Source organism: Malurus melanocephalus, unplaced genomic scaffold (genome assembly GCF_030028575.1).
Source record: "Malurus melanocephalus ecotype Western Australia unplaced genomic scaffold, MMel_1.1 scaffold_8, whole genome shotgun sequence".
In the NCBI taxonomy this organism is placed as follows: domain Eukaryota; kingdom Metazoa; phylum Chordata; class Aves; order Passeriformes; family Maluridae; genus Malurus; species Malurus melanocephalus.
The window spans coordinates 6612885-6636893 of NW_026623240.1; the positions used below are offsets into that span (position 1 = coordinate 6612885).

The following is a 24009-nucleotide window of genomic DNA, read 5'->3' on the forward strand; positions in this document are numbered from 1 at the left end:
TATGAAGACTAATAGAAACCTAAGGGAGATTGTTTGTTTTTATTTGAGATTATCAGTTTAATAGGTCAATCAGAGCAGAACAGTTTCAATGCAAGCCCATTTTAAAACAAAAGAAGTAATGCTCCTTGAAACAATGGTGAGCAGTTACATTGTCTTTTATTCTTTCAAAATAGTACACTTGGGTTTTTGAAAATAATTAGTTAAGTATTTCCTTTGCCAGTTCAGTGCCTCTGGGATAAAGTAAAACAGCTTAAATACTCAGTGCTCATGCAAGATACACCAATAGATTTACACTACTACACAAGTTTCCAGATCATGTATTGAGCTTTATTCTGTTAACACAACAGTTGGTCTTCAAATAYGGGAGCACTATGATAATTCAGGTTTTTCCTTTGGTTGAGCTTTCATACATTGATTTCTTATTTTTAGCCTTTGATGATAATTTTTGCATTGAGTAGGGAACTYTCACAATTTGAAGGGTATTATCTGATGCAGGAATGACAATTTAATGCATATCCTTGCTTTCTTTAGTTGGCCCCATCAGAGAAAGAGATGATGCAGTAAGAAAGTTGAGGGGAAGAAAGATTCCAGCTAAAGTACAGCATTAGTAGTCATCAGCTAGAAAACAGAAAAAGGTTTAAGAGAGACAGGAAATTAGATTTTTTTGTAACAGGAGAGATGCAAGAAGACTAAAAATAGAGCAAATTAAAATGCTAGCTCTTACTTTCAATGGTGAGAATACAGGTGCTAGCAGCTGAGCCTCTGTTGTTGACTGCTTTACACATATATTCCCCTTCATCTTCTGGGAAAGTTTCTGGCAAGTAAAGGCAATAGGTTTCTCCTCTTTCAATATATTGATAGTCCTCAGAGTCCTGCAACATTTCCCCCTCAAACCACCATGTGACTTCAGGTTTTGGTTCTCCAGTAATTTTAACTGTAAATCTCACTGGTTCACCGTCAACAACTGATGTGTTTTTCAGTGACTTCTTGAACCAGGGAGCTCCAGATCGAGCTTGATCCTCATCTTCACAAGTAGAGCCATTAATAATGCTTCCCTCGTCKTCTTCTTCCTCTTCCCTTTTCTGTTTAAAAAAAAAAAAAAAGGTGGTTTAGAACATTTAAAGTGGCAATAACACTGACTGCTAGTGATAGATATTTGATTACAGACACTTTACTGTGTTTCTGAGAAGRAAATTACACATATGTGCTCACTACATAAAAATGTATCCTGTGGATAAGCCACAGGCGGTGAAATGCATTTTAATAAGGCTGGCATGTTGGTGTAAAATACAGGCATGAATGTAGATTCCATTTACAGACTATTAAAGGTATGTCGACACCTTTGCAGTGTCTCGTGTTCTTCTGGGAGTGTTCAGGCCTTGCTGGATGGAGCTTTGAGCAATCTGATCTAATGGGAAATGTCCCTGCCTACATCAGGGGAATCAGATAATCTTTAAGGTCCCTTCAACCCATACCAYTCTGTGATTCCATGAAGAGTATGTGAAAACACCAAAATCAATTTTATATTGCAACAATTCCTAGCATTTGCTAGAAGTAACRTGTTCCTTTTGTATCTCTGGTACCGTGTTGCCAACAGTGGTAATTGGAAGTTAAGTTAAATGACACTTAGGACTGCAGAGTATTTATTTTATACCTTCTGTAATGCTGCATCAATTTCTTTTTGTTCAAACTGCATGCGTAGTAATTTCTGTTCCTCAATCCTCCTCTGCTCCTCTTCTTCTCTGGCTCTTGCCATTTGTTCAAAACGAGCCTTCATGTTTACTTTGTGAGTAAATGGAGCCTCAGATTTCTTGGCTGGTATCACATCTACATTATCATCCTTGGGAAAAATAATTAAAAACAGGACTTAACTATTACTTATTGCCTTTTACTTACATATATGAGCGTAAAACTAGTTTTGTGTTCCCAGAGGTTTTTTTAACTGAGGAAAGCCACACAAACCTGTTTTTTTTTTCAGAGGGTTACTTAATATTGAGTGTAGGGTAAGTCTCATAATAGTTCGTCCCAGGGATAGGACAAGATTTTTGCTCAAGTAATTTAAAAATTGATAGGTAGAAAAACACCTGACATTTTTTTATATAGAARTTGAGCACTTCTTGACAATGGTGAATCCTCAGTGACTGGAGTTTTAAGCCATGATGTTAGGGTAGGTTCGACACCACACATGCAGTTCAGCTTATGATTCAGGAATTTGTGTCAGTCGCTAAATTAGAAGCTCAAAAACAGGACAGGCTTTGAGCTGATGCTGWAATGAATGCTGTGGAGAAGAGCCACAATGAGGCCCAGATCAGACTTASTACCATTAAAATGTTACGCTGTCACGAAAATTCACACTGGGCTTATGGGTCACAAGCAACTTTGTTGATGGCTCCATTTCTTGGGTTTTCCCCTCTGAAAAACTCAAGGTTTTGGTCTGATGTATAGATCTTTGAGTAGGCATYCTCTTGTGCTTTCCTCTGAGGAATGACTATACATAACTAAGACTTGATCTTCAAATGGTATTGTTTAGGTTTRGTAATTGCATTCTTTATTCCATTTTTACAGTGGAGAATGAATTGGGTTCAGAAGGAGAAGCAATTCAAGTGATGATTAATACATAATTCTCGGKTATAGATGTTTTAAGCCCTCAAATGGGCAGGTTTCAGGTCAAGRTGCCAAACTGGGAGGCTTTGAGCAGAAAAAATCTCTGCTTGACCAAACAACTGATAACAAGCTGGTGCTGTTTCTTTTAGGGATCCTGAGGTGTGATATACTTAGGCATCCAAAGRAGGGAACAGGAAAGAAGGGAAAACGTAATTTTGGAAACAGCAAAATTGTCAAATCCAGCATTGTCAAATCCTGGATCGTTAGTATGCTGGTTAAGTATACCATTAACAAACAGAATGCAACTTACCTCTTGAAATTTTTCAGCTTCCCTTTCTCTTATTTCTTCGTCCATTGCTCTTCTCTTTGCTCGCTCTTCTTCAATCTTCTTCTGTATTTCTTCTTGAGACAATTGTCCTATTTTTTCAAACTTGCTTTTTAAATTCTTTGCCTGAATAGAACCACTTCTTTTCAGCTTTATTAATTCTTCATACTCTTTGCTTAACTCAAAAGTTTCAGACTCTTCTTCCAGCTGTTCAGAAATTGCAGAATGTGTAAGATAGAAAATGCCCTAATTATTTTTCTACCCTTTCTCCCCACAGATGCTATAGTTCACTACATCACAATTCTCTTTAATTATTCGAAAGCAGTACAGAGACTTTTCCCCTGTAATTTATTTTTTTCCTTGCTATCTCAAGATGAAAACTATCTAAACTAGATACAGATTTTAGAATAGCTTGCTTGAATATGCAACCCTTTGTTCAAGGGTTGCTGTCAATAAACTGCCCTTCATAGACTTGGAGAACCAGACACCGACCAATACAAAATAACTTACTTATCCATAATCCAAAATTTACCTCTTCTTACATGCAATATACTATGAAGTAATCCTCTAAAATACAGCTGTTTTGTTAAAAAATACTGGGTTTTATATTTTTTAAATTGAATAAAAAGTAAATAACAATTCAGGATATTGTGGCTGGAAAAGAAAGGGCACTTTTGGATCCTGTAGTTAAACCACATTTGAATAATTACTGATAGCACTAATTACTGAAATTTTTCTCCCTCCTTTTATGACCTCTGACTGATTGTAAATGCATGTACATGCATTTTAGCTTGACATCCCTCTCACTGCTTCCCCAGGATTAGTTGAGGACATCACAAGCTAGAACCTTTATTGCTTCCTGAAGCCTTAATCACCTGATGGAGTTTGCAACAAAAATAATAAATTAATGTAGTTCCCTAACACTCAAATGGGGATAATAAAAAACTGCCACACACAGCCAAATCGAAGTGTAAAGTTCATGAATGTGATGTTTGGGATGTAAAGCAGATTTTGTGTATGATTTTTTAAAACAACTGTGACAATCTTCAAACACTTGATACACCASTTAAAAAAAGAGATGAGCCCACTGTATTTCCTTTCTCATTAGGCAGCACAGTATTGCCRTGAGGAAAAGCAAGAATTTTGCCCTTTCCTCTTTCTAATTTTGCGTTGTCTTTTGGGAACTAGATATTTCTGTTCTCCCAATATTGTAAATATTACCTAATTATTTCAGTAATACTCCAGAATTTTCARAACTTACTGCAAAACTAAATTACAAATTTGTAACTGCTTACTTTTAAGGTGGCAAGGGAAAAACACATTTTCCTGGTTGATTAGTGATAAAAATATGATTAGTGATTAAATTAGTGATAAACATTATATGCAATGTTTTAAAAATGAGGTTTTCTATTTTTCTTTCACATAACTTCTTTAAAAGGAAAATTTATTTACAGTCTTAGAGATATTAGTTATTACCTGATCTATTTCTAGTCCGAGCATGCATAACACATAGTTTGATAAACAAACCTCTCCCATTTCTTGTCTCAGCTGTTGAAATTCTTGCCTTTCCATTTCCAACTTTTGTCTGCGCTCTTCTTCTGTGCGCCTCTTTTCTTCTTCCATTTTTTGTCTCAGCATCTCCTCAAAATTAATTTCCAGTTTACCAGGTATGAGAGATTCTTGAGAAAATGTTTTAAACATTTCTGGTGATTCATCATCCAGCACCTGTTGGACATGCAGAGCATTAATTGTATCTGTGATGAAATCGCATTGTTCAGACACTTACGGAACATAGAGATAAGCAACTACTTTGTCACATCTGCCCCAGTACAGTCAGGTGCACTATGCCAATGTGGGTATTCCTCTAATATTGTGGGAAGGAGTGGTTTGGGGGCTYTGTATTTGACTTAAGCTACAATGCTAAACTTTTATAATGAAGATGAAGGCGTTTTTTAAAATGCAGTATTTTCCCTCTGAGGGGGAGGATGCCCTCTAAATGCATCTTTARGGCCTGAATAATTCTTGTTTACTTTAGACTATCATTAGACAAAGTGTGTTTAAGTGTCATTGCTCTTAATGTTGAAATACATTTATCTGTAATCTTTTTTTTAAGCAATCTGAATTCTATTCCTGTTCTAAAGCAATATTAGCATTCCCAATAAGGATAACTGAACAGAACGTTCAGAAGAAATGCTTCTTTTGTGCACAAATTGTTTATGCWAAGTTATGTGGCCATTTATTGGTTTATACATCCACCAGCATGGGTTTCCTCCTTTCCCTGTCCTTGTCTGGCTTGAGTAGGGTTMGGCTTGGTTGGCATTAGGAGTGGCTGGCCTACCTTTTAGACTAATTCATAAGAAAATAGTAGGGTCTAGGAAAGGCAGTTTTCATTATTTCCAAAGCAGGAAGTGTAAGAACAAATACTTTATCAGACTAAATAAGGTTGTGATAAAACTTACATGAATGTATGTTTATGCCTGTAAGTGTATAAACTTACAGTTGTGATAAAACTTACATGAATGTATGTTTATGCCTGTAAGTGTATAAACTTACAGACTGTCTCCACAGGAATGTTCTGCAGGTAAATATGAGGTGAGATCAGGTACTGAACTGGGCAGTGATGTGGCTTTTGGCACTATTTAATCRGCACACATTTGAAAAGTCTTGTGGCAATCATGGAAGAGCTCAATGTGTCTTAAGTTGTAGGCATTCCCAACAGCAGTAATCAGTCAAATGATAGAAGTAATTAAAGGAGCAACGTTTCCATTTGAGAAAGTGTTCTGACTATAAAGGGACAGAAAATAGACATTTCTGAAAGAGCCTTTGGCACTTCCTCTGTTCCTACTTAGTGCCACTGTAACCCCCACCTTCCACTGCTGTTGGTGTCACCTTGGTTCATACCACCCTCTTGACCAACTTTACCCATATTTTCTTTGTCACAGCTCCTTCATTAGTTTTTTTAGCCCAATCCCACTTACATTTTGCTATTCACTACAGATGCTACTCAAACTTTCCCTCTGAGTAAGCTTACAAATTGACTTGAGCACCACCATTCCTTCCGTTCTTCATTTGTTCTCACATTTGTGCAATGTGAGCATACTTGTTGAAATTGTGTTATGGAGAAGTGAAGTCAAAAATCAAAGCTGTAAACTCTTTCCTATAATRAAAACAATGCCACGTAGTTTTCAGAGGCTGCCCATGACTAAATTAGCAAAGAAACATGTAAGTCTCTTGCTTGTGATGCATTCATAAGCTCAAGACTTCAAGAAGATACTGAGCCTAAGTGACCAGAAGCATCAGTTCTGCCTGGTTAAAAACCACAAAGATTCAGCTGAGTTGTGTGATGTACAAAACCCCTGTGGTTAGTTCAGTAAAGATTTTAGCCTTATTTTGTGAAATGAGGCCATACTTTTTTTCCTGCAAAGTGGAAATKATTGGTAGTGAGAAACATTCCTGTACCAGTTATGGTTTGCAACACAGTCAACAAATATTCGGAGGACAAACGGGGAAATTTTTTTTTTTTTTTAACTTGTGCTAAGACAGGTTGGTTTTGCAGTCTCTACTAGAAAAAGATGGATGGGGATGAAAGATGATTGCATCTGTGTGAAAGTGATCACACTGATGCTGGAGAGCATGGAAATGTGAAATAGGGAGATCTATAAGGAGGTGACATTTGTGTTTTCCAGCCACAGTACTACCATTTCTGTGTGTGTATACTTCCAAAACTAAATTAAAATTAATAAACATGGAAAGTTCCTAGAATAACTGTTTAATGTTCATTTTTACTGCCTGCGAAAGAGGACTACTATGCTTTTAAACATTTTAGGACATATCTGCATTACTGCTATATTTTGTAGCTGTGCAAAAGAAGGAAAACAGAGGGTTATATTCTGTTACAAGTAGTAGCAAATGTGGTGTTCCTATTCAGGATGCTACTGAAGAGAAAACTTTTGAGTATATAGAGGCTGAAAATAYACTTTAGTAAATTTTTCCATTACAGACCATTTTCACTGTCTGCAGTTAGAACARTCACAGTCTGTGCTGCATCTGATGGATTAAACCCTGGTTAATCAGTGAGATTTTTCTTGCCCAGGCACTTGAGTTTGAGTTCTTGTACACAGAGGCCAAAAAAAGTCTCCAGTAGCATTCTTTTGTTGGTTTGGGGCTATTTTTAAGTGGTTTTAGATTCTGTATTCTTTGGGGATATACACAGACAATTTTTCAGTACAGTATCAAATATAAATTTACATTGTAGCTTCTCTAGATAGTCTTTTTTCAGCACAGGTCTTGTCTTTGGCCCAATTTCCATGCAGAGGGAGCCCTGCTAGCAATATCAGTACTCATGCAAAGTTTGCATTTCTCTCCCAACTATTGCTTTGAATGTTTAAGAAAATATTAGGCATGCACTTGGTCTTTCCCARTTCAACCCCAGAGGACAGTGTAGGAAGATGCCACCACATGACTGAGTTTATTCTGCAGCTCTAGACTGGCAGATCCTGCCCACCCTTTTGAAACAAATGCTACTTAGTTTTAGTTTATATTTCTGTAATATAATATATTTCTGTAACATAATATAAATGCAGTAATTTAATACTGTATTTCCTGATATCCACCAATAAGTAACTGGCTTACACCCAAAWGCCTGCTGAATCTTGAAGTGGTTGGAGTAAGTATGAAGATCACAGTTAAAAGCTCTCTGTTTTTTTTTAAAATACAAATAGTAGTTTCCACCCTCTGAAATTGGGCATCTTTCTCTACTTGTCAGGTAGTGTATGTCAGTCCTAGCCCTGAAAATTTGTCTCCAGTATAATCCTAACTCAAACTTTGCAAGTCCTTGCATATGACAGAAATCTGTATTTTCAAAGGGAGATAGTATTACAAATTGTTCTAATGGTAAACACCACAAGTTATTTTTCGTGTTTCTCTAAACAAGCATTGAAATATTTTAAAACCATCAATTACCTGTGTTCAACCTTCTTAATTTTTCCTTCCTGAAGAGCCACAGATGACTGGAAAATTCATAYTTGCAGTGAGAATTTTTCTACTATGTCATTAATTGTGCTTTAGCACAATTTAGTATGAGATAATTMATGGACACCCTTGTAAAGGTAGGGGGATAAATTTGGAGCTGTAAAAGAAATTGTTCTTCCCAAAAAATCCCAAAAACAACAAACCCTTCTTGTGAAAACATGTTGGTTCCCAAGTTCACTGCATCCAGCATAACAATACCCAGTGGATATAATACCTGATTTTGACTAAATTATCGAAAATCCTCTCTAGGCTTGCTGTGAGGAGGGATTGTTCTGTGATGATTTTTGGTAAACTAACTTGACTACTTTACCCCATTACCTTCTAATAAATAGTGAGGTGAGCTAATTAATGAAGAAGTTCAAGCATGTATTCCTAACTTTGTTTAATTAAAGCTTTTCCCCAGAGTTTCTTTCAAGTTTGAGATTTAGGTAAAAAACCAAATTCTATCCTAAACCAGAATACCATACCATGTTCTTCCTTGCTTCAGCAAATGCTCTTTTCTCCTCCTCTATGCGTCGTCGTGCATCTTCTTCTGCTTTCCTCTTTTCCTCTTCTCTCCTCTGTCTCTCCAWCTCCTCAAAACTGAGTCTGAGTTTACCAGGGCGAAATTCTTTAACAGCATTTTCTGATTCTTCCTCGCCATCTTCATTTATCTGAAGAGAATAGGGAGAGGAAAACTTAGAAAGCACCAACCCAAACAAAAAACTATTCTTTATAGTAAATAAATACTCCATTCCTTTCTGATCTTTCATAAATACTGTCTTCTCCTTGGGAAAAAAAATGTATCAAGARTTAGGTTCCTCTGAGAAACATYTTAACCTTTATTTTAGGCAGGGGAGGGAAGAAAAAGAATTTCAGTATCCTCAATGTAGCTTTTATAATTTTTAAAAATTTGTTGAATGTGTAATTAAGGAATAATGTGTTACTAGGAAGAGGCTGAACAGTTAAGTACRTACTTTATGGTCTCATTGTTGGATCAGTTACTGTAAATCACTCTCTATTCACTTTATTTATATCACTTTCATAGACTTTTATATCATCGAGTCATTTTGTTTGTATAGAAATTGTTTTCATCAGTGCACCAGTTAAAGAAATGCTGTAGAGTCATATAGCAAAACTGAATCAATTAGCATTTTGCTATTATTCTAGACTGAGATTTTTGTTTCTTTTCTTTTTTAGGCATTTAATCATCACTGAAGAAAAGGAATTGAGATAYTCTGATCTCCTCACTATAGCTTGTCTCCAGTGAACATTTATCAGCTAAGAGAAGCATTTGGTTTGCAAACTGCAATCAAGAACCCTTTCAGAGGACATYCCAGAGTACTTTATCTGTTAATGGAGGAAGTGGACTGGGAACTGTCAGAGTACTGATAATCCAGATCTCTAAACTGTGAGCAGCCCTGGGACTGTGGGGTATGTGGGGTAGCCCATTAAGGGAATTAAAAAACTTTTATTTGAAATTCATAAGTGAAAAACTGAAAGAATTGAAGGCAATTAACAGCTGAATTATTAATAAAAATTACTTCAAGTTTTGACAACCACTGGTCAGCAGGTACAGCTGCATGTTAGAAAATTTCTTTTGATGTGGAGAATTTGTAAATTATATTACTTGATAAATAAATGCATAAAGATAAGGGAGATGTGAACTAATCTTCAGTTAGAACACCTAAGTGACTTCATGAAGTTCACTCTCCTTGAGTTTCTTCCCTCTTCTTCACTAGAATTCTTTGCCCAAYCCCAAACAAAAAAGAAAAAAAGTGCATTATTGGCATAATGGCAAGGTTATTGGTGTGAAACAGCTGAGTGATTTATTGGAGATGAAGATGAAAAACTACAATTTAGGTATCCTAAACCTAGAACTCTCTCAGTATGGACCAGTTGGGAATTAATGTGTTTCAGTTTTCTAGAAGTTCTGTGTTGTTGGTTTTGTTTAAGTTTGTTTCTGTAGAATATAAATGTCTTGAATGTTTTTGAAATATAATCAAAATAATGATCTAGAGCTGTTTTTTCAAGACTGTTCATGCATACCCTGTAAAAGTTAGCAAATTCCTATAATTAATGTTTTCCAAGTTTTTATGTAAGATTAAAATCTCATTTCTTGTTAATCTTGTTTGTATGTGAATTTTGTATGTGAATTAACAAAGTCATAGTGATCATGACTGTACAGGGGAAAAGTATTCAAATAGAGAATTTTAAARATGCTTTTTGGTAAAGTGAGGAAATACAGAACTAAACTGCCTGGTTATCTTAGGTTAATCCTAAATGTATGATTCCTTCAGTATGATCAAAGAATAAGCTACAGTGAGGTCTATTTATAGCTGCTCTAATATAACTCTGACTTATGATAAAGAACACATATGGGGGCAGTTTTCCAAGTAATATAAAACAGGATCTGTCTGCTGCATTTCTGACTATTTGGGGAATTCATCTAGTAATTCACGGCATGTTGTTGTTTATGTCAGTACATACAAGAGAGCTATCTTTTTTTTTTTGTCTTTTTTTTATTAGAGGAGAGTTGTAATTGATGTATATTTCTATCACATTTACAAATRAATACGGGGATAAGAAATAGCATTTTGTTAGTACAGAATGTTTGCATTAAAAACTGGTTACTGAACTATGTGCAGCACTACTTAAGAACAAAACAGTCATCTTCTGGAAGGCTTGCAGCTTAAAGTACTACAGAGTGTAGCTAGAAAACCTTCAGAGTTGCTGTCAGAATCAAAACACCTGTATTACTTAGGTTTACTAAAAAAATGTCTAAAGCATTACACCAGTGTGGTTACTGAGTTAGAGTGAAGGTCAAAAATGTCTTTCAAAAATTCATTTTCAGACTCTTAACACCTTGAAATAAAGTTAAGGAATAAGAAAAAAGAAGAATCACATATATCCTGTGTGCAAATTCTGTACCAACATGAACAAAACAGTTCCTTACCATTCGCTGTCTGGCTTCTTCAAARGCACGTCTTTCCTCTTCCAAACGCTGTCTTGCTTCTTCCTCTGCTTGCCGCCTTTGATTCTCCTGCCTTTGTCTTTCCAGTTCTTCAAATGTTACTTTCAGCTTACCAGGAGACAGAGGCTCTTGAATTTCATTGTCTTCATTTTCACCCTGTTTAAGAAAAATGARACAGTCCTATCTTAAGCCAATAAATACCTATTGTACAGGTATTTTTGGCTGACTGGTTTACCTTGGCAGATGAAAGGCACTTGGGTTCCTTAAGGAATTGGGTTTGTTCCTCAAATTTTAGATTMATTCCATCATCCTGTGTCTGTCTTTGTTCTTCTCTCTCCTTTTCTGTGTTCTCATAGTTTATTTTCATCTTCCCAGGTGTCTTGGTRGATTTTACAGGCACTACTGTAACTAGCAATGAAGCATCTCCTTCCTGTCCAAAAAGATATTTATTATCTTTTCATGAAACTTGACTTCTAGATAGACTCATTTCTTAATGAAACTGATATTTTAACCTGTGTGCACCAAAGCTTCAAAAAGATTTATTTGTATTGAGTATTAGCCACAAAAATGAGCCCATCTGCCTGTGGCAGTCACTAGTTTTCTTCTAACATCTGAAGAGTATCAAGACTGAATTATATTTTAAACATAACTGCTGGCAAACCTCTTAATTCCTTTTTCATTAACTGTTAGCTATAAAAACTCAAGGTTTGGAAAAGATCAGGTGTAATTTTGAATACACAAAAATTGTAACCACACTCTACTTCCAGTCTTTACATTTATTATGTAAATGATAATGACCTGCAGCTGGAATAAGCCAATAGCTCAATAGAGAAATACGTAATTTGTGATTTCTAATACGTAATTTATCAGGCATAGTAATTGTTTTTTGAAGGATGCTGCTTCAAATCTATTTTTACAACTCACTTGCCAAAATATATTTTGCCCATCTTTTTTTCACAATCGAATTAGTTAAAACTGATMATTTTGGGGGTTTATTTTTTTCTTTCCAAACTGTAGTAGGAGTGTGATTTTCTTGTGTTAGTGAAAGACAATAGGACCTTGGAACCCAGCTTTTTGACATTAAACRTTTATTTGCAAGACTTAAAATCAAAACCCATATGGTAAATTAGTAAAAAAAAACAACTTAGTGAGGTGTTCAAATATCTGTATATTGTCAAAATCCCCCTKTAATTTCAAGTTTAAGGCAAAGAGCTTTTAAGATAATTCTTTGCAAAGCCAGAGGAATTAGAAGTATCATTCCAAATATATATCAAATAAATCTGGTGGCTTTGAATATTTACATTTTAGATGTTTTTAATTAACCACGAAGTATTCATAGTCCAGGCTCTGTTTCAAACTTCAATATATTGATTTCAAGTACAGATATAGTTCCACATACATTCAAAATTTGTTAGCTTCTTGGTTGAACTTCAATTAGCTATTTGTGTGCTGTTTGCTAAATTTTCCCAACCCGAATCACAATAATAAAACAAAGTGAATAAAAACGTAGGTGAACATTTCTTTAAAAAAATCTGATTACCTCAGCTGCTGATTCAGTCCCCGTATTGTTAAAGTCATCAATCTATTAAATGAGAATTTCATATGATTACATTAATTTGGCTCTTTGCCTTAGAGTTGCAAACGTAGAACTGGAAATTCTTTTTGTATCAGTGATATGTATGTAGCACTCAAATTCAGAGATGATAAAGACTGAACCTCTGTTGGAATACTTCAGATAGGTTAGCTTGTCAAGGAAGAGGCACCATGACATAAAACATCCCACACAAAGTCTGCTAAAGCATTCTCAACACGTCAGTGCTGAACCAAGAACAGTGCTTGAGATGTCCATTCTTCATTTTAACATTCCACAATTGTGTAAAAAAATCCTAAAGCAAGGCCATTAATTATTTCTGATCCGAGTGATACTGTCTTCCTCTCAACTCCTGAAAAAAGACTAATGCTGTGTTTGCTTTCTAAAATTCTACATTTATGTACTTCTGCCTTGCAGGGTAGATTGAATATATGCTAGATACAATGCATATTAAAAGTACAGTTTCAACAACACTAAAACTTACAGTAGAAGAGAATATCTGAAAATTTACTTCTATAGCACTTTTTCATTTCTTCAAACAGATTCAAATCYAAATTAGGTGCTACTACCATTGATAAATAGAAACTTGCCTATGTTTTTAGTCTATCATTYAAGTGTTTACTCTCACTGCAGTATTTGCAGTGAAGAAAACTTGGAAAAGGAATTAAGTTTGACATCCCTTCACAGAATTCTACAAAAGACAAAATTTGCTTTATTGGCATCAACAAAAGTTGGAGTCTGTTCATATATATATATATATATATATATGTATATATGCAATGATGATTCATAAAATGGCAAAGGAATAAAACATGATCTGGATCTTCAGGATTTATGGTTTTTTACTGCATTAGTGTCTTCTCTTTTTTGCCTGACAGTGGCATTTTCTTATTCTTGCTWGCCTTAGTTCATGTAACTCTATTCACTCACTAACTTATAAGCAAAAATTATCTAAAGTAAGAGTTGRTAAAATACAAGAAACATTTTCAAATGAGTTTAGTAAATTAAGATGCATATGACACACAAATTTGTGSCTGGTTCTTACCAGGTTTATGCCTGCCTGGTTTCATCTGTAACTCGATTTTAGAGCTTAAAAGAAAATTGTTACTGTAAAGAAATGAAGAGCCCTCTGAACATTATTTCTCATTTCCACCCCATTGAGCATCTCCCAGGTAAATCACTCCTATCAGAAATCTAAAGATCAAATCTTTCTGATCAATGCAAAGCATTCTTCATTTTTATTGTGTAGAGTTACATCCTGACTGTTGTGATTGGATGAACATACCTCCTGTGCCTTTTTTGCCAGTTCTCTTTGAATTTTTCTTTTCTCAATCATATCTTGTTCRATTCGGCGCTTTCGTTCTTCTTCCGTTCTTTTTCTTTCTTCTTCTTGCCTTTGTTTCTCCATCTCTGCAAACTTGCCTTTAACGGTTCCTGTGGATATGAAATGCACAGCTCAGCAGTCACATCTAATWCTTACCCAGTGGATTCTGTGGCCTTTAAAGTTGGGCCTTTCTTACCTATTAGCTTTGGGACATAACCCTTTTCTATTTTAGATAGTTTGGTGTCATCATCTTCATCAGATCCAAGCAGTTCTCTCATCTAGTTTATGAAACACAGAAAGTAATCTGTATTTATAACTTAAATTCCAATAATATTGTCTTAGAATAATGTGAATGTATTTTCAAATATAATATTAAATATTTAAATAATACAAAATATTAGCAAAGAAAATAACCTCCTGCTTTCTCCTGTTCCATTCTCTCTCTCTAACATATTGTTCTTTTCTTCTTTGCTTTTCATCTCTAGATCTCCTTTGATTTCTTTCTTCCCTTGCTTTTTGCATAGCTTCAAATTTATCCTTTACATCACCCTTGTGAAGCTTGGGCACATAGGACTTTTGGACGGGTTTAGATGAAGAAAGCAGAATCTTGGTGAAGATATAGAAGARATGAAGATAAGAAAAAGAAAGTTGAAACAGATGGACAGAAATAGACTGGATTAGAAAGAATGTAAGAACATAAAACAGAAGAGCAGTTGATATTCTGAACTTTGTGCCATGAGCCATCATCAGTTAAGCATCATTGTCTTTGTTCATAAATAATCATAAATACTAAAATATTCAAAACAACATTTAAAATTATATTCAACTGTTAAATTAGATACAGATTTACATTGTTCCTTTCAATCTTAAGCAGTCACCAAAGAGACTCTGTCCCTAGCATTTAAAACAGATATAAAAACATAGATGTATAATACAATATATATGGAGGATTTTTACAACACTTCAACAGCCATCTATAGTTTTTAAATAAACAGGAGTATTTTTTAACTTAGAACTTCCAATAAATTATACACTTACATTTTTAATAGTTAGAGAAAACCAGAAGCCCAGTGTTTTTATGTTRTGAAGTGCAAAGATCGCTGGACTAGCAGGGCTCTGATGCTGGTACAGYGAATGGACACTTCTTTGCCAGTGATTACTCTGGGGGTGTCCAAACACCAAAGGTTCCCACTTTCAGAACTACTGTGAAGTTTACCCTTTTTACAGTGATGACAACAGAAATGTTCTCAATAAAGTAACACTGAGAAAACCGGCTAAAAACATTTCATGTTTTTCCACCTACACCAGAAGTTTTTGTTCCTGCTGCCCAGTAAGTTTATGTAGAAGAAGAAATATTTGAAGTAGCCTAGTATATTTACATTTTAGAATCAGTTGTAAATATTGCCCAGAATTTCACCAMCAATATTTATAGCTTCTTCATATTTTGTTGCCTTTATTTTGCCTTCCTCTTTMATGTTTTTCTACTAAAAACATAATTCACASATTCCATCAAATCTTAAGCTAYCTAAAAGCCCCCTTTCATTGTCTAAAAATAATGGCAATACCAGCAGACTTTCACTATAACTGTCTTCCACAATTATTTGTAATTATTATTTTTGCAAGCATCAGTTGTTAATTATTACATTGCCTTCATTACTTTAAAATTGGTACATACCTCAGTTTTCTGTGCAATGTCATTCATGGTTACTGTATTGCGCTCTGCACCTGGTATGTTTAAGATGGCTTTCAGTTTCTACCTGAAAGAAATAGTTGTAATTATATTCCTTTCTTTTCCTTTTAAATGATGCTTTAACCATCTTCCTGTAAATAAGTTTGCATAGGCTGAAATTGATGTATCACAATTTCACTTGGTCCTCTGAGGCTTCTGAAGACATGAATAGGTTCTAAGTATGCCACAGTAATTAAAATAACAAGCTTATGATTCACTATTCATGCTCATAACTCCTCTATATAGTCCTAGATRTTGGGTTTTAATTTCCATTTAAAAAAAAAAAAAGCAACAACTTGGAGCCAAATTCTGGAATGTCCCCACAGCTCCATGCTCTGGCCTTGGGAGCTGAGAGCTGAGGCTGCGGGAGCTTTGCCAGAGCTCAGACCAGGAGCCCCTGGAGCTGCAGCTGCAGGAGGAGAGAGGGGCTGGGGGAGCCCCCTGCGTGTCACACGTGCAGGAAGGCTCTGCCTTTCACCCAACAAAATAATGCTGTCCTTTCTCCTAGGGCTGTTCCAGGGAACACACTGCTAAAAAACTAGGAAGAGGGATAGGTAAGACACACACAGATGAAGTATTTGTATAATCCAGTGCTGCTGCTGTCTGTATTGTATCGATCCTCTGAGTCCCAAGAAAGCCTAAAAACTCAGTGTACCAAACATGGTGCAAATAAAGTGATCAAAGATTTGAAGTAAAAATGCTGGAAAAGTAGTTTACCATTGGAAGGGACTTCTTGCTTGTGGTCGAGAGGAGCTGAAGTCAGGGGGTTTCATGATATGCAAAGATAAACCCTTATTCTTCAAATTCTCTAATACTTAATTGCAAAAAGTTACAAACACAGTAATATTTATGTGGCTTTAAAAAGAATTAAGTTTATATGTTTTCGTATAAACTCTTCCAAAATACACCAACATCACCAATGATGATGGTATGGGATTCTTAGATACCTTGGGATGTTTTTTCCAATGAAAGCAGTCACAACATATKAAACAAGAGCATTTAGCTACCAAGGCCTGTCCTGATTTACAAATTCTAAACTCTTCAAATTTGGCTTCTGTAGCCTCAGGGTCCCTATAGGTTTTACCATCCACTTGTACACYGTGCAGGATTTGCTCATCTCTGTAAGCTTTAGCTGATTTCTRTGCTTGTAAGTAAAATCCTCACTATGATCAGAATAACCTTAAAACTACTTAAAATCTTTTTTAACTTTCTTGTTTTTATAAGCAGGTCTTTGAAACAGTTCTCTGTTCTCTTCTTTTTTTACTGTGCTTTTTCAATGGCTCCTTCCCCTCTTGGGGCTGACAACTTTTACTCTTGTACTTAACRTACAGCAGCGTCTCCAAGATTTGCTGCAGGAAGCCATCAGAAAACAAAGCAATGTCATGAATTGGTGCMATCCTTGCACTGGAGTAGCCTGGGACATGAGACCTTCAAACCTTGAYATGGGGCCGGAGCAGAGAGGGAAGACTCAAAGTGTCACAAGAAATTCCATTTCACCTCAACACCTCAAGATAAGGTTTCCATTCATGTTGACTGCAGCAATGTACCCCATCAATAGGGCTTCATCTTAAAGTCATGTGAAAACTGACTATTCCAAAATCTGGTTTATTATCGTAAGAAGATGATGTTCATGAGTCAAGACTTTGTCTTGAACCTGATGGCTCCAGTCACCTGAATCTCTTGACAGTAGAGTAACAAATCTGAAATTTTCTTCAAAAGCGTGAATGCTGGAAGAAATTTTCTTTGCAAATTCCTGCAGTCTGAACTTCCCAAATAGTGCCAGTCCAAGAGGCTGTAGGCCTTCAAGATGGCCAATATGTTCCTGCCATTTGGATTGCTGCCATATCTGCTATTACTTTAGGCCACTTTCCAGTTCATTGGATCACTCACTGTTAATATGTTTGAAGGTTAGCCAGCTGGCTGTAACGCATTTTGCCTCTGCAAGTCATCCTACCTCCACCTCCGATGGTAAAAGATATCGAYAAAAGCACCAGGGCATTGCTAAATGTGATACCAATCATGTTTGCACTTTCATCCCTCTCCATGGCCCTTAAACCTTGAGCAGGACSAGCAACAGCACCCTGCCCTGGGCACCCCTCAGGGCAGATGAGTAATTTCCAATAAAGATAATACAAAATCTTTAAGAAAAAAAGAAGCACTGAGTGAGAGTTTGGGGTTGGGTATGTGAGGCAGTGACCACACCTTTTGGAGCAACCAGTGTGGACTGAAGCTCCTGTGTGTCTGCCTCACCATCACGAGAGGATCACAGTCAATGAATTRTTGCTGGGAAAACCCAAGTGGCCACATCAGGAAGTCCTGACACGTACAAATCGTGGAAGAACAGTKCCTTCCTCATCTGCCAATTGCTTTGCAAAAGTATGCAGTAATAGATTTTCCAACCCAAGAAACCTTGACCTACTGATTCCCTTCTGAGATGAACCAGTTATATTTTTAAGCTGTGCACTTATACGTATGTATTCTTGTTTTGTATTGTCCCAGAGTTCATCTAATAAAAGCAATTCTTATTTTTTGAGACAACACGAGTCTGCCTGTTCAGTTGCTTACTTCAGAAACTACTTCTGTTACAAAACTGTCAAATCATAATATCCAGTCTCATCTTTGCTTTTATTTCCCAGGATCAACACACCTCAGCAGAGGCTGTAAGAGCTCCTCACTGAAGCTTCCCACTCAAAAAAAAAATCCCCAATGACAATTTGGATATAACCATGATAAAAAAATTAGTTCAGCTTCTTACCCTTTGTGGACACAGCCAGCATTCACCTGACAAAAGTGTAGTTTTTTTTCTTCTCCAGATTTTACTTTTCCTACAAGTAAAATGGCCTAAAAGATTAAAATCTTTGATAATATTAGTCTGGTGTTATAATGTTTATACTGAAAGTATCAGACTGCAGGGCCCCTTTGAAAGGTCCACTCAAAAAAAATTTAGACTGCATCTACTGATTGATGGCCCTACCTCTGGAATTGGAGGGAAGAGAAAATGCCATTAAACTTGTCTGGCTGTAATGCAGAGAGGGATCTGTTAAGTTCAAGTGAAAATTTATGCCAATAATGTATAGGAGACTAGGCAACAGATTAGAAATACTCTGTAAAAAAATAAATTACTGTTTTCAAACATCTTACTCATTAACTGTAAATAGACAAGCGATCACCTCCAATATGCCTTGATCTGTTATGATCATAGCACTTTTTCARCTTTTCATGCAGGCTTCCTAAAATCTTACTTTAGGCAAAATGAAGTGAAAAAAGAAAACCATTAAGGGGACACAGAAAGTTTGATGGCTCACAAGTCCCAAAATCCATCTCCTTAAATTTAATTAATTTCCATTTCTGAAAGCAGGTCAGAGTCCTAAATTGATCAAAAAAATGTTTTAACCAGATTAAGAAAAAAAATCTTCCCATAAAATTCCCTTTCTTTAAAAAAATTCTTAGTTTTCTGGGATATGACAAACATCCTCACACGAGACACAGAAAATACCAGCCTTTCCCTGAACTAAGCACGAGTGTCTTTACAACAGGAGTATGAAGTCAGGACTTTAAAAACACGTCCAGTTCCTCTCCTCCCAAAGGAGGCCCCTGCTCTCCTGGCGGGCACTGTGAGTTATAAATAAGCCCTTCATGGCACAACCTAAGTTACGTTTACCATCTGTCTCCTCTTTGTGATCTACTTGCAGGGAAGACTCCATTATATAAGAAAACCATTCTGTGAGAGTTGGAAACTCACTGCTTGCAGCCAAAGCACCAAGGAGAGGAAAACACTGTCTCTAACATTGAAATATTTAACAAAATATTAAACAGAACAGGAAAGAAGAGGRGAAATGGTCATCATTTATGTCCTTCCCGTAACTGGTCTGGAATGACACTACCAGTTGTTGTACCAAATGACAGACACTGAAGGAGATACTAAAATTATCATGCATAGGGGAAGATCCTGAGCTGACATCAACCATCAGCTCCACTGAAGCCAGGGAGTTATGACAATTAATACCAGCTGTCTAAACTTCACATTTTATATAAATACAAAATGCCAAGCTACTTCCACTCACTTGTATTTCCTACATTAGGTCTTTCTAATTAAAGACCAGAATGCTTACWAACAAGTGGCCCAGATAATTCAATTTCATACACAATTTTTTCCTCAGTCTTTGAATTTTTCACACTTCAACTTATGAGAGTCTCATATTGTTGTAGAACAGTCCTTGGGGGTTCAAAGGCTGCTCCGGTAATGGGAAAATCCTACTGGGTTCTTCTGGCCCATGATTTCATTTTCCATGGTATCTGCTGATCCTAATCACAGTGGCAGGAAATTGTGCTCTGAGGTCCTCAAGAGAACAATCAGCGTATTTTGCCCTTGCCACAGTTCTTCCATTCCCCGCTGTATCATGGCAGCTGAAAATGAACTGAATGCTTTGAGCTCTGCTCTTGTTGGCTTCACTGACTGGACTTCAGAGATCAAGGTAATCCAAACACTGGMCATGAGGCACTATTGCAATTTGTATCTTCCCTTCCCTGCTGACAGGACACACAYCCCGTCTGCCTCTCAGAAATGCTCTTGGCCAGCTCAGCCTGAAGCAGGGGGTTCACCCATGGTGGTCATGGCCCCAGCTCTGCCTCTTCCACAAAGGAGAGGTCTCAGGGCTTCCCCTTGGGCAACCCTTCCCTGCTGGTGGTTCTGATTGCTGTGAAAGCTGGATCATGTGGGCCACCTTCACCTGAGCAGGAATGGCCACMTTTGGTGCACAGGAATGGTCACTGCACTGCCTCCTGTGCTGCTCTCCCAATGCCATGAGCTTTCCCTGCYGCCTCCCCACAGCCAGCTTGACCATGGCGCTGGTCCTCCTTAAAGGGATTTCAAAAATGGATAAGTACATGGACTAAATGCTTGTCTGATTTCTCCTGCTGAGAAAACTGCTCATCCAATATACTCCAAATGCAGTTAGAGAAAGCATTCCTTACTAATGTCTTAAACCATCTACCCAGCTTTTGTATTTCACCAGACTGTGCTTTCTACATGTACTATTCATATTCTCATACTTCTGCATGTTCCTTAATTGATACACTTGGCCCTCTTATAAGACTAATTAAAATTCATCATTTCATTTCATTAGACAATTTTCTAGGCGATCTAATGTCTCTTAAGACCCGAGACCTGAGTACAATGTTTTCTACCATACAGCTATTTGCTGATTAATTTTGGAATTCTAACACAATTCATTGAACATGCTTTTTTGAATATTTATGGCTTAAAAGAAGAATATTTATGACTTATTTACCTAAAACAAACGTGACAATAAATAGTTTGCAAGCTGTCACAGAAGCCAAATATTTTCTTCCAAGCCATTCTGTTTTACAGCCATCACTTCAGGGTGAAGCAAAACCCATGGACGCACTCAGCGTGACYGCACTGTTGAAGACCACACCAACAAAACTAAACTCCGCATATACAGACGGGCGATTTACGAAAATCTGGGATTAATGGGATTTCAAACTAACTTTTCCGAACCGCAATCACCCACCGCGGGTCCCTCATGGCAGAGCGAGCGGCCCCCGGGCTCCGCGTTCCCCGGGCAGCCTCAGCGGGGCCGCGGCGGGCACAGCCCCACGCCCGGCAGCGGCTTCGGTTAAACCGCCGCTCCCAGCCCCGGCCCCGCGCCGTGAGGAGCCCCCGCCGGGCGCTGCCGGCCCCGCTTCCGCACGGCTGCGGCCACACCGGCCCCGGGAGCTGTCCCCGACCCCGGGCCTCCCAACCGCGGCCGCGGAGCCAAGGGACCGCTGTCCCGCAGCCCTGAGGGCCGTGCTCGGTGCGCGGGGCGGCTGCGGGCGGCGGGGAGGAGAGGGAAGGGCCGGGGGGGCCGAGCCCGCGCTGTCCCCGCGGCGGCGGAGCCGCTCTTACCTGTGCGCTGCCCGCGCTGCGGCTCGGGGCGCTCCGGCGGCGGGCGGGCTGCGCTGCCGAGCGCCCCTTGGCTGCGGCCGCCGCTCCGCCGCTGCAACTTTCCATAAAAGTCGCGACGCGCGCCCGCCGCCCGCATTCCAGGCGAGCCCCGCGCCGCGGCAGCTGTCCTGTCCTGTCCTGTCCCGGCCCGGCCCGGCTCGGCCCCGCGGCTCAGCGCGCCGTGCCCGGCCCCTCGTTGGCCGCGCGGGGGGCGCAGCCAGCCCGCCAGCCCCCTCCCCGCGGCAGCAGCCCGGCCAACAGGCTAATTTTGGGCTGGAAGCAGCGCCGAGCTATAAATAACCGGGGCGGCGAGGCCGCCGTTCCGCTGCGCTCCCCTGGCCGCGCCGGCCCTGCCGCAGGGCAGCGGGRGAGCGGCGGCTCCGCGGGCCGGACCGATGGGACACACGGGGGACACCGGGACCCRCCACCGCCCTGCCCGCCCCGCTCCGAGCACCGCGGCTGTTCCCGGCCCCGGCCCGGKCCCCCGGCTCGGTACCGGCGGAGCAGCCCCGGCTCTCAGCCCCACTCACCGCCGCCGCTCGCCCCCGGCCCCGCACGCACGGAGCGCTCCGCTGCGCTGGCTCTGCCGGCCCGCGGGGGTTTTATACCTACGGCAGTCCGGTCCCGGGTCGGTTAATGGCACATGGAGAGAGATCAACTAATAATAGTAATGTGACAGTTCGCTGATGAAGCGGGGAGGAATCTCCCTAGCGCCAGACTGCGAGAGGCAGAGCGCGGTGGCTCAAAGCAGCGCCCGTCTCTGGGAACTTTGCAAAGCAGAGGCAGAAACGTGATTTTATTACATCTGAATACATTCCTTTTTTTTCCTGCTCAAAGATGACTTGTTTCCTACATGTCCGTTTGCACGGTTTCCAGAACAGAACTTTCTAACTCCTGTCTCTCTTGTATTGTGCCKGCCATACTGGARCCKAACTTCGAGCTGGGTTATCAATTTYAGTACAATAACCACATGATCTCAGGCTRTGCGGATCTGAACGACAGCCGTCAAAGCTAAAACACAAAACGGGTTGTTCTTCTGAAGTACAGAGCAGGCACTTTCCCCCAGTGCCACCCTCGGGGCAGCCGCACTGAAGCTCAGGAGAGGTTTCGGGGCATCCGACTCGCAGGGACCCACCCGCTTTCCGCAGATGAACACGGGCAACACGCAAAGCAAACCTGGGCAGACCAAAGCACAGAGACACTGCCCTTCTGCAGCGCTATAATAGAGGGCTCCATGTCCTCTATTTCATTATTCATTTTACTCCATAAAGGAGGTCTTAATCCACAGTTGGAGCTCAGTACAGCAGTTTGGCTTGGAAACAATTCCGAAAAATCTTGCCTCCTAAACCAAGTAGAGAGACAACAGCTTGGCATAGAGCTGTATGCAATAAAACTGGACAGCCCAAAAGCTGTTCCCATTCAATATTTTTTTCATTTATATAGTAAATTTTCTAATACTTGTTCTCTGTTGATTTCAGGGAGCAAACTCCCAATTTCAGRATGACAACTGGTATTGAAATTCCTTCCATATTAAATAATTTTGCATTAGATTTCGAGAACTGTGCGAATTCAAGTTTCAGATACTGTTATATGAGCAACAGTTGATTCACTGAAATATTTTATTTTATATACACAGCTGCAGTTCATTTAGGYAATAGAAAGGTCACAAATACTCTTACTGACACTTGATTTGACACATTTACTTTGATAGAAACCAAACACTACAAAAAGGAAGAATAATAATCATTAAGAACACATTTAAAGTGAGATTATTATTACAACTAAATTACAAATGATGTAAATATTTGATTCTTGTATAATCCCTATGCATTCAACATTTCTAATCTTATGAGTACCATTATGGCAGAAGAGGATGGCTTTTAAATTTAGTTTATTAGCATGGAAACTACCATTCAAAACTAATCTACCTAAATTTAGAGATTATAAACTAAATTCTGAGTTTGATTATGAATTAACCAGAGTAGAACTGCATCATGCTATCACAGCTATGGTGCAGCTCTGGCACTTGTGATTGCAGAGATGGTTCACTTCTGAAATTCTTGAGCCACACAGCTGGTGATCAACAGATATTCTGTACAAACCTTCMAGTTAAAGGTGTAGGTTGTATGAGAACTGATTCCAGTTCTGTGTTGCAAGGAGAGAGCCATCTCCCATTTAAACTTCTGTCTCAGGAATTAGTTACATATTCAGAATAGATGAATGCTTTTTAGAAAAAAGATTGACAAAGACCCAGAGGAGATCAAAAGCCTACCCCCATGTACCTGCACATTTCCCTGTCTCTCTCTTCTTTATTGTTTCTGAATCAAGTGTTTGTTGGTCACATAAAAACCAAATCCTGTATTTCTTATTTTGGATGGGAAATAACATCAGTTCCATTTCCAATCCAATTCTGTGGACTTTTGAGAGCTCTGAGTGTAYGGAAGTGCTCCTGTTTTAAGGGGACACATGTTTAAGTCAGATATTACAAAGTTCTTCCCCCTT

General features: G+C 38.7%; 2 protein-coding genes across 6 annotated transcripts in view; one reads left to right on the top strand and one right to left on the bottom strand.

Annotated features, from left to right (window-relative positions):
• FUBP1 (far upstream element binding protein 1) overlaps nt 1–10531 on the top strand; it is a 35162-nt gene extending 24631 nt beyond the window's left edge. For 3 of the 4 annotated variants that reach the window (XM_057375139.1, XM_057375120.1, XM_057375148.1), the window contains one exon: nt 9140–10531. In XM_057375139.1, coding sequence (XP_057231122.1) covers nt 9140–9157 — 18 coding nt within the window. In that variant the 3' untranslated portion in view covers nt 9158–10531. The remainder of the gene's footprint in view (nt 1–9139) is intronic. The other variant, XR_008965917.1, reaches the window with a different exon arrangement.
• Nucleotides 131–23962, bottom strand: NEXN (nexilin F-actin binding protein). 2 transcript variants are annotated; one of them, XM_057375099.1, is made up of 14 exons: nt 23790–23962; nt 15504–15585; nt 14243–14434; nt 14025–14106; nt 13790–13938; nt 12454–12495; nt 11149–11343; nt 10896–11069; nt 8428–8613; nt 4457–4654; nt 2915–3136; nt 1655–1840; nt 725–1082; nt 131–618 (listed from the first exon to the last, which is right to left on the bottom strand). In XM_057375099.1, exons 2-14 carry the CDS (start codon nt 15528–15530, stop codon nt 605–607), a joined length of 2025 nt encoding a protein of 674 aa, XP_057231082.1. In that variant the 5' UTR covers nt 15531–15585; nt 23790–23962; the 3' UTR covers nt 131–604. The 2 variants fall into 2 exon arrangements, with proteins under 2 accessions (XP_057231082.1, XP_057231090.1); XM_057375107.1 differs by lacking the exon at nt 14243–14434 and having other exon boundaries at nt 131–1082.
• Between the last annotated feature and the right edge of the window lie 47 nt (nt 23963–24009).